The sequence below is a fragment of the Camellia sinensis genome, chromosome 5, assembly GCF_055761805.1.
Source record: "Camellia sinensis isolate YWXY chromosome 5, ASM5576180v1, whole genome shotgun sequence".
Lineage (NCBI taxonomy): Eukaryota > Viridiplantae > Streptophyta > Magnoliopsida > Ericales > Theaceae > Camellia > Camellia sinensis.
Window position 1 is genome coordinate 152,052,552 of NC_138965.1, and position 11,040 is coordinate 152,063,591.

General features: G+C 41.5%; 1 protein-coding gene across 1 annotated transcript; it reads right to left on the reverse strand.

Annotated features, from left to right (window-relative positions):
* Positions 1–9,992: 9,992 nt before the first annotated feature.
* On the reverse strand, positions 9,993–10,607 carry LOC145791791 (uncharacterized). Its single transcript, XM_082872231.1, has one exon. The coding sequence runs from the start codon at positions 10,605–10,607 to the stop codon at positions 9,993–9,995; it is 615 nt and encodes a 204-aa protein (XP_082728357.1).
* Positions 10,608–11,040: the final 433 nt, after the last annotated feature.

Consider the following 11,040-nt stretch of genomic DNA (forward strand, 5'->3'; position numbering starts at 1 on the left):
TACAGGATTGCTTCTTACTGCTCCAAGAAATAGCACCATCGCTAAGCATGAAAGCATATCCTGAAGTAGACTTACGCTCATCTAGGTCTCCTCCCCAGTCAGCATCACAATAGCCAACTAGATGTAGATCTGAACTCTGGTAGCAAAGTGTGTAATCTGCAGTCCCTCTAAGATATCGTAATATCCTCTTAACTGCTTTCCAATGAGCTGGTCCTGGGTTGGATTGGTAACGACTCACCAATCCGACTGCATAACAAATGTCAGGACGTGTACACATCATAGCATACATCAAGCTTCCAACAGCATTTGCATAGGGAACACGGGCCATCTTTTCATTTTCTTCTTAAGTCTTAGGACCCATATCAAGGCTTAGGCTCTCGCCTTTTGCAACAGGAGTGTCAATGGGTTTGCAGCTCTGCATCTGGAACCGCTCTAGAATAGTCTTAATGTAAGTCTCTTGAGACAAACCAAGAAGTCTCCTAGAGCGATCCCTAAGGATCTTAACACCGAGCACATAGCTCGCCTCACCCATGTCCTTCATTTCAAATGTAGAGAGCAACCACATTTTAGTGGCGACAATCATCTCCTTGTCATTTCCAGCCAATAATATGTCATCTACATATAATGACAATATCAGAAAAATGTCCTTGGACCGCTTAACGTACACACAGTGATCTTCATCAATCATCGTAAACCCATTTGAAATAATGGCTCGATGAAATCTCAGATTCCACTGTCTGGATGATTGCTTTAAGCCATAAATAGATCGTTGAAGCTTGCAAACTTTGCGCTCCTGACCTACTGCCACAAAGCCTTCTGGTTGATCCATATAGATCTCTTCATCCAGTTCTCCATTGAGAAATGCAGTTTTAACGTCCATCTGATATAGCTCTAAGTCCAACTGAGCTACTATGGCCAGGATTAGGCGAATAGAGGCAAACCTTACAACTGGTGAAAAAGTTTCCTCATAGTCCACACCCTCTCGTTGGGTGTAACCTTTCGCCACTAGGCGAGCCTTATACCTTTCTATGGAACCATCCACCTTGCGCTTGATTTTGAGAACCCATTTGTTCCCAATAGTCTTGCGCCCTAGCGGCAAATCAACCAAGTCCCAGACATGATTTTTCTTCATAGACTCTATTTCTTCTTCCATTGCAGTACTCCATTCTTTACTAGCAGGGGACGAGAGAGCCTCTTTGAGATTCTTAGGCTCCATCTCATCACTCGGAGCAATCATGAATGCTTCCCCTTCAATCTCAAAACGACGACGGGGTATAGCTCCACGTTTGCTTCTACGTAGTTGAGAATCCTGAGAATCCTCATCCATTGGATCTAATCCATGGGTAGGTAGATCGCTCCCACTGTCCGTAGGAGCTTGAGGAATTATTTTCTCATTCTCTACTAAGCTACTAGGTGCGCCTTCAAGTAGATCCTCCATCTCGTAGAATTCTACTTCTCTAGTTACCTCACCTCTGCTAGGGAAATCCTCCTCTAGGAAATCCACATCTCGCGACTCAATTTCAGTCACACTTCCATCCGGATGCTCCCCAACAAACACATAGCCCTTAGAATGCTCACTATAGCGAATGAAGATACACTTCTTTCCTCTAGGGCCCAACTTCCCAAACTTATGAGAAGCGTTGTGTATGTAAGCTGCCGAACCCCAAGGCCGCAAATTGCCCAAATCAGGCTTTTTGCCAGTCTACATCTCATATGGGGTGGAAGGAACTGATTTGGAGGGCACACGGTTAAGGACGTAGGCAGCAGTCAACAAAGCATCTACCCAATAAGAAATTGGAAGATTAGCTTGCGCCATCATTGATCTAACCATGCCAAGCAATGTGCGATTCCTTCTCTCCGCTATACCATTTTGTTGCGGAGTCCTAGGAATTGTCAATTGCCTGATAACTCCTTTTTCCTCACAGAGCACTTTAAATTGCTCAGATAGATACTCACGTCCTCGGTCAGTCCTTAGAGCTTTAATGCTCTTGTCTAATTGATTCTCAACCTCATTAACATACCGTCTAAAGCAATCCAATGCTTCTGACTTGTGAGAAATCAGATAGACATGACCAAAACGTGTGCAATCATCTATAAATGTGATGAAATAAAGGGCTCCATGCCTTGCCCTCACATTCATTGGTCCACATATATCAGAATGAATAAGTTGCAATGGGATAGATGCCCTTATGGCATTCCCAAATGGTTTTCTTGTTGCCTTTCCAGCAAGACAGTGCTCACAAGTAGGCAAAGTGACTCTAGCGAGTGGGCCTAAAAGACCTTCTCTAGCCAATCTAGTCATCCTGTCTTGCCCTATGTGGCCTAATCTAGCATGCCATCTCATAGAATCATTATCACAAAAAGATGCAATATTAGAAATAGAGCCATTGACATTTTTATTAATACTAGAATCATCCACATCCAAAACTAAAAAACCATCTGAAAGATAACCAAAACCATAAAAAATTGTTCCCAAATAAATGCTAACACCATTATTCTCAAAACAAAAACTAAAACCAAGGCTCATCATGCTAATAACTGAAACTAAGTTTCGCTGAATATCCGGAGCATAAAGAACATCATGAAGATACAAGGTGCGCCCTCGTCGCATTTCCAGCTTGAATGTGCCAATGCCAAGCACCTCCACACTGGACTCGTTCCCCATGTAAACTTTTCTGCTCCCAGCAGGTACTCGGCGATACTCAACGAACCCTACTCTGTCCCTCGCGATGTGGTCTGTTGCTCCGGAGTCTACAACCCAAAAATGAGGAGAATGAGCAATTAATGCTTGACTAGACACAAAGCATTGAATGCGAGAAATTAAGTAAGGGAGTACCTTCTTTTGCTCAGGGCAATCCCGAGCGAAGTGTCCTTCTTTGTTACAGTTAAAGCATGTCATCTTAGCCTTTGCCTTCTTACCACCTCTCTTGCCCCTACGCTTGAAATTTCTAGCGCCATTGGGCTTAAGCGCAGCCACTGCTTGCTTCTTAGGGGCACCTTTTGCTTTTCCACGTTTGAACTGAGAAGTCCTACGTGAGCTTGACTCAACCACCATAGCAGAACCATCAGACTTAGTCGCCTCAAGGCGCTCAGCCTCTGGCTCTAAATGACGCGATATGTCTTCGAATGTTTTCACACTCTCATTATGCATCATGTTCTGCTTCATCTGCTCCCAAGAATTTGGCAGAGAGCGTATCACAGCCTGTACTTGCTACTCTTGAGTCAAATTATGCCCAGCAGCCGCAAGCTCACGTATCATGGCTGACATGACTCTCAAATGCTGCTTCATCGAGTGATGCGCCCTTTTCTGATATGAGTCAAACTTCATAGTCAGCCCACGTAGCTTTGCCAAAGAGGTAATACCAAACTTTTGCTTGAGAGCTTCCCACATCTCAAATGCAGTCGGGCAATGCTCAAACTCACTAATCAAGTCGTTGTGCATGCTGCTCAACATAGTAAAGCGCGCACACCGATCTTTGTTACGCCAAGTCTGAAAGGCTTCAAGATCACGACGATGTTGAGCTGTATTGCCCTGCTCTGGCTCAACCATCATTTGTTCAAGTGTGGTCAACACTTCTTGCTCATTGAGGAGGTATTGGATCTTACGGCGCCATATATCATAATTGTCGCCATCCAATTTCTCTCCCTTAGTTAAGTCTGCCACCACTGTCTTAGCAGCCATTTCTACATACAGAGTAAATAAATGCGCAGGGGATATTAATGATAGCAACACAAAACAAAATATTTTGCAGCAAAAAAAGAATCTAAATTAAATGATGATAATTTTACACATGTCTCAAAATCGAAAATTTGCTATGCTCGTAATCATCTCTTGCGCCTCTAGTGATAATTATCAAAATTTAATTTCATTCCATGCGCAAAAAACAATCAAACAATCTCCTACTATTTATGGCATATACAAAGCATGATAAATTTCATACAATAGCATCTCAATATAAATTTACAAACAACTCATGCTATATTTATTTAATGATGGAATTCAAATAAATAAATAAATAAATAATCATGCTTCTTTAATTGCAACATATTAAAAACCCAAAAATATGTTGTATTCAATATTCAGATTATGCCATAATTAAAGTATACACCATTTTTGAAATTTTCTGGAATTTTCTGAAATTTTCTGGAATTTTAAATAACTAATAAACACGCATAAAATTAGAAATAAAAAATCCAGAAGCTGATAAATAGAAACAATATTCAGATTATGCCATAATTAAAATGTACATCATTATGAAATATTCTGAAATTTTTCTGAAATATTCTGGAATTTTAAATGACTAATAAATACACATAAAATTAGAAATAAAAAATCCAGAAACTGATAAAATGAGACAATATTACCAGTAAATAATAAAACCTTTCAGAAGTCTACAATAAATATTTCAACCCCAGAAAATTATTTTTGCAATACCAGAAGCAGTTTAAAGCATAAAACATGAATTATTAACACAGGAAAAATAATTTTTATTTTCTGAAAATTTTCAAAATTTTACAGAATGTAGAAAAATTAATTCTGAGTCTAACAGTACAAGCCACGCATAAAACAAATATGTAATGAATTAATTATGACCATTTAACGCGATTCAGAATTAAAAACAAAACAAACAGTGCCTAATACGCCAACAGCCAAGCCAGCCGAGCCGGTGGAGGAAAACGGCGCGGCTCAGCACGCGGCTCGGCGCGCGGCCAAGATCGCGGCTCGGCGCGCGGTTCGGCTCGGCGCACGGCTCGGCTCGCGGCTCAGCGCGCGGCTCGGCTCACGGCTCAGCGCGCGGCTCGGCGCGCAGCTCGGCTCGCGGCTTAGCCTGCGGCTCAGAGCACGGCGCGCGTGCGTGGCACAGAGGGCGCGCGCGTGGACAGCGCCGCTGACGCGCGCGTGAGGGCGCGTGCAAACGCGTCGGTAGAGCAGCTGGCGAGTGGCAGCGCGTGGGGGCGCGTGGGGCGCGTGGACACGGCTCACGGCGTCAGGTGGCGCGTGCAGACCACGCGCCGCCTTCCAGGGTGTTTTCTGGTCCGATTTTTGTACTGCCGGACTCCTTTTTTCAAAATAAAACTATTTATTGTATGAAAAATGACATTAATGAACATAAAAAAAAAAATTATGCTCTTAATCTGAAATTTTTTTTTCTTCCTCTACAAATATTCATGTGTATAATATATACATATACATGTAAAAGTATACACATGATTAAAGGAAACACAAAAATATCCATTAACATGCTCTGATACCAATGTAAATTAAAACATATTAAAATATGCAGCGGATAAAATAATCAGATCATACCTTTCAATGATAGAACCTCTTGGATAAATCACGTGCTTCAGAAAACTGATAAACCAACCCAGCAGTGGAGTGATATCATAGATTGAATATCACCCACACAAATCACAGTGCAAAAACTTGATCGTTGTTTTGTGGGAGAGAGTCAGTATATGGGTAGAAACAGACCATACGTTGTTTCTCACTTGATTACCCATAACCATATATCAGATATATAATATATTATAATATCTATCCATATCAGTTAAAACTGATAATATCTGTATCTTGAGTGGTTATCCTAAATAGGTTTGAATTCAAATTCAAAACCTATTTGGATAAGGATCAAATTCAAATTTAAATGGTCATGCCACATGGGCGCCCATTACTAACAGTAGGTTTAAGAAAAACATCTAAGGAATGGTAGGAGTTGAGTATTTCTTTACCTTAATGAAGTAAAAAAAAATTCTCTCCCTCTCTTCTCTCCTTCCTGTCTTGCTTTCTCTCCCTCTCTCCCTCTTGTTGCTTGGTTACGTATGTGTGCAAGGGACTGCTGAGGAAGGCTCCTAAATGTAGGAGTTTGAGGCCAAATTTTATTTATTTATTATTATTATCACTTTAGTTTACTTTATTTCTCTTTTGGGCTTAGGAAACACAACCTAATGGATAGCTTGCAGCTGCTGCTTTGGCAAGGTCTTGAGATTGGTCATCTATGCATGTGAGCATAGAGTGGCAGCAAACAAGCAAGGCGTGCCTGGCATGCTTGGCTGACCTTCTCTTCCCAAAATAAATTTTTGATTTGATTTGATTTGATTTGAATTTTTTTTTAAAAATAAATATATATAACCTAGTCACTAGATATTTGCTCCCCACTATCCTCTGATTAATTCAGTTACTATTTATTTAACTCCTTTAGTTTCCACACTGTATTTTGATACAGAAATTTAATTATAGCAAGACAAAAAAAAATTTATTTAAACGAATTTAATATTAGTATTAATTATGGTGCTATTAATATTATAACAATATAATTTAATAGTTTAATAATCACTATTAATATTATTTTTAATAAACTAATTAGTTGTCTAAAAATTCAGGTTCTTACAACCTATCCCCCTTAAATAATTTCGTCCTCGAAATTTTAACACGTACCTTTACCTTCAAACAACTGAGGGTAATTGACTCGTATTGCATCCTCTCTTTCCCAAGTAGACTTTTCCACTCCTCGATGTTGCCACAACACTCACACCAAGTGGATGACTTTGCCTCTTAAGTTCTTTTCTCGTCGGTCCATAATCTTTACTGGCCTTTCCTCAAAATTTGCATCGTCATTGAGATCAATCTCTTTCCAATTGATAACATGTGAAGGGTGTGACTCATATTTCCGTAACATTGAGATATGAAAGACATTGTGCACTGCTGTGAGCTGTGGTGGTAGTGCTTGACGGTATGCTACCTCTCCTACCTTGCTTAGAACTTCAAAGGGTCCCACATAACGAGGTGCAAGTTTTTCTTTCTTTTCGAATCGCGTAATACCTCGACGAGGTCGAACTTTGAGAAAAACATGATTGCCTATCTCAAAAGTTAAGGGCCACCTCCTTTGATCCGCATAACTCTTTTGGCGACTTTGGGCTGTGATTAGTTGTTGTCTGATCAGTTTTATCTTCTTAGTGGTCTCTTGAACCAGGTCGGGTCCTAGCATGGTTTCTTCCCCTACTTCTGTCCAACAGACTGGTGATCGACAAGGTCGCCTAAAAAGTGCTTCATACGGTGCCATTCCAATACTGGCCTGGAAACTATTATTATAAGCAAACTCAACGAGAGGTAAGTGTTTCTCCCAACTTCCATTAAAATCCATAACGCAAGCTCGAAGCATATCCTCCAAGGTTTGTATCGTCCTTTCAGACTGTCCATCTGTTTGTGGGTGAAATGCCGTGCTAAAACATAAGTTCGTTCCCATTGCCTTCTGCAAGCTCTGCCAAAATTGAGAAGTGAATCGAGGGTCATGATCAGACACGATACTCACTGGTACTCCGTGTAATCTGATCACTTATTTGATGAACAATTTACTGAGTGAGTCTAATGTATCTGATGACCCGACAGGTAAGAATCAAGCTGTCTTAGTTAGTCGATCTACCACTACCCATACGCCGTCATGTCTCTGTGGTGATCGAAGCAAACCCGTCACAAAATCCATGGTTGTGTTCCCATTTCCACTCCGGGATCGGTAAAGGTTGAAGTGTTCCTGCCGGTGTTTGGTGTTCAGCCTTTACTTGTTGACATGTCAGGCACTGAGACACAAACTTGGCTACATCCTTTTTCATTCCGTCCCACCAATATTGACATTTTAAGTCTTGGTACATCTTAGTACCTCCAGGATATACTGCGAATATGAATGGTGAAATTCCTTAAGTACCTTTTCTCTTAGTGAGTCGTCACTCAGCACGAACACTCGACCTTGATATTTCAAACTCCCATCTGTGTGAATTTCCCAACTAGGCATGGTTTCACTAGATTCCATTCGTGCCTTGATGAATACCACCTCCTGATCGTACTGTTGTGATTCTAATATCTCGCTCAAAATTTTAGGCGTAGCAATTTGAGCACCAAGGTAAGCCTTTTCATCTTGAACCTCCATCTGTACCCAAAATTCATTGAGCGTTCCAATCATATTCCATTCTTTAAGGGCTAAACTAGCAACAATCCCTCTATTTTTGCGGCTTAAGGCATTTGCTACAACATTAGCCTTGCCGGGATGATAAGAAAGGGTAAATTGGTAATCCTCGAGGTACTCCATCCAACGTCTCTAACGCATGTTCAGGTCCTTTTGGATGAACAGATACTTCAAGCTTTTGTGGTCGGTGAATATCTCAAACTTTTCACCATATAGGTAGTGTCTCCAAATTTGAAGTGCATGAACTATGGCTGCTAACTCCAAGTCATGAGTGGGATAATTCTTCTCATGGTTCTTTAATTGCCTTGATCCATATGCCATCACCTTGCCATTTTGCATCAACACGCACCCTAGACCTTCTTTGGAAGCGTCACAATACACATTGTACCCAACGTCACGCTCTGGTACTATGAGAATATGGGCACTCGTCAATCTTTTCTTAAGTTCTTGGAATGAATTTTCACAAGACTCGTTCCATTCAAACTTAACTCCTTTTTGAGTCAAGGGTGTCATTGGTTTGGCCAATCTTGAGAAATCCTGAATGAATCTTTGATAGTAACCGGCCAACCCTAAGAAACTACAAATCTCGAATGTGTTCTTAGGTTGCTTCCATTCTGTCACTGCCCCTACTTTAGTTGGGTCCACCGATACTCCCTTTTCAGACACCACGTGACCCAAAAACTTTACTTCCTCCATTCAGAATTCACACTTACTATCTTTAGCATACAATTGGTCCTCCCTCAAGGTTTGAAGTATTATTCTCAAATGTTGTTCATGGTTTCCTTCAGACTTGGAATACACAAAAATATCATCAATGAAAACTACCACAAATTGATCTAAGTAAGGTGTGAATATTTTGTTCATTAAGCTCATGAGCACACCTGGTGCATTGGTTAGGCCGAATGGCATCACTACGAACTCATAATGGCCGTAACGGGTTCGAAATGCAGTGTTAGGAATATCTTCTTCCTGAATACGCAACTGGTGATACCCAGATCTGAGGTCTATCTTTGAGAAACACTTTGTCCCTCTAAGATGATCGAAGAGGTCATCAATCCTAGGTAGTGGATACCGATTCTTAATGGTGACTCTATTGAGTTGGCGATAATCAATGCACAACCTAAGTGTCCCATCTTTTTTCTTAGCGAATAAGGCTGGTGCTCCCCATGGGGACGTGCTTGCCCATATAAATTCCTTGTCCAACAATTCTTGCAACTGTGTCTTTAGCTCTCTCAGTTCAGCTGGTGCCATACGATGTGGTGCCATTGAGATCGGTGATGTTCCAGATTGTAGTTCGATGGAAAAGTCTACTTCTCGCTTTGGGGGTAGTCCTGGTAATTCCTCCGAAAATACATCAGTGTACTCGTGTACCACACGAGGTAGCCCTAGTTCCATACGATCTCTGTCTTCCAGAACTAAGCTGGCTAACCATCTAGCTAGGTGGTCATGCCACTTTGATTTTCGAAGCGTTGGTGATAAGGAATCTTGTCTATCCCCCTTAAATTGGAATCACGTTTCGTCCTGAGAGTAAGCAGTCACCGTCTTTTGATAGCAATCAATGGTGGCTCTATGGGCTGATAACCAGTCCATTCCTAGGATAACGTCAAAGGCTGACATTTCCATGACCCGTAGGTCACAAGTCAAACGCAAGCTGGAGACTCCTAGTTCACATGATTTGCATACAAGATCTACTCGAGTTTGACCTCCTAGCGGTGAGGCTACACTCATAGGCGTTTCTAATCGTTTAGGTTCTAATCCCAAAGTTGTAACACATTTAACAGATATGAAAGAGTGTGATGCTCTAGAATCAAACAAGACTTGTACACACAAGTTCATAAGGATGAGTATACCTTGGATCATTGAAGGATTTCCATTGTCTTCTTCTTCTTGGAGTGCAAAGACTCTCCCGGGGGCACCCTGATTTGGCACCCAAGGTTTCCTTGTATTGTCATCTCCTGGTTGTTGAGTTCTCGATTGTCCCACATTCCGATTAGCTGGCGGTTGACCTTTGCCGGATTGGGAATTTTGCATAGCTCATGTTCCCTGAGTTGGCGCGCATTTGTTCCGTTGAGCAGCTCCTCCTTGATTGATATAGTAGCCTGACCTTTGAGGGCAGTTGTTCCTGAAGTGACCTTCTTCGCAACACTCATAGCACCTTCTAGTCCTTTCCCCATTACGCTGCTCAGTATTGTACCTTTGTTGTTGTTGTGGCCCCCTAGTATAAGGTACCGAAGTGGCAAGGGTCCTATTGTTCCTTGACGGTCCTCTGCTTCTTTGCTGATTGGCTCTAGACTGCTGACCTTGAGTCTTTGCAGTGTCCATCTTCTCTCTTTCTAGAGCAAGAGCCCTATCTACTACCTGTGCATAAGTAGATAGCTGCACTGCGACCAGCTTGTCTCGGAGTCCCGAGTTGAGTCCCCATTCAAAGCGCCTTACCTTATCTGTTTCATTTGCCACTATAGCTGTGGCATGGCGAGAAAGGGCCTCAAACCAATTGGCATACTGTGTCACAGTCATGCCCCCTTGTTTCAATTGGAGGAATTCTTGGATCATCTCTTGCCTCACCAAGTTTGGGAAGTACTTTTCCATAAACAATTCCTCAAACTGTCTCCAAGATAGTTCTGCCACTTGACGCCTTTCCTTGATCATTGTCTACCAGAAATCGGCCTCCCCCTCGAAGAGAAATGAGGCGAGGGACACTTGGTCTTGCTCATTCTGAATTTCTAGCGTCTCCAATATTTTATTCACTTGCCTTATCCATGCCTCCGCCGAGTAGGGATTGGGTTCTCCGTAAAATTTCTGGGGCTTGAGTTTTTGAAATTTCGCTATTAATTCTACCTTGTTGTTTTCACGTCTGGGTTGGTTTCTTAGTTCATTAGTAATTGCCCGAACGAAATTCATGACGTCGCTGTTGGTGTTGTTGTCGTTGTTGTTGTCATTGAATCCATGTCCCCTAGTTCTTCCTGCCATTTTCTGCATAAAAGATATTAATTGTTTACTATCTGCACGATGTAAGTGCTTATTTAATTATTTAATTTATGTGAACAAACATTCACTAAGTTTAACTAGAACTGAAGCTTTT

Excerpts from the sequence above, each read along its gene's own strand:
- LOC145791791 (XM_082872231.1), bottom strand. The coding sequence starts at position 10,607 with ATGATCAAGGAAAGGCGTCAAGTGGCAGAACTATCTTGGAGACAGTTT.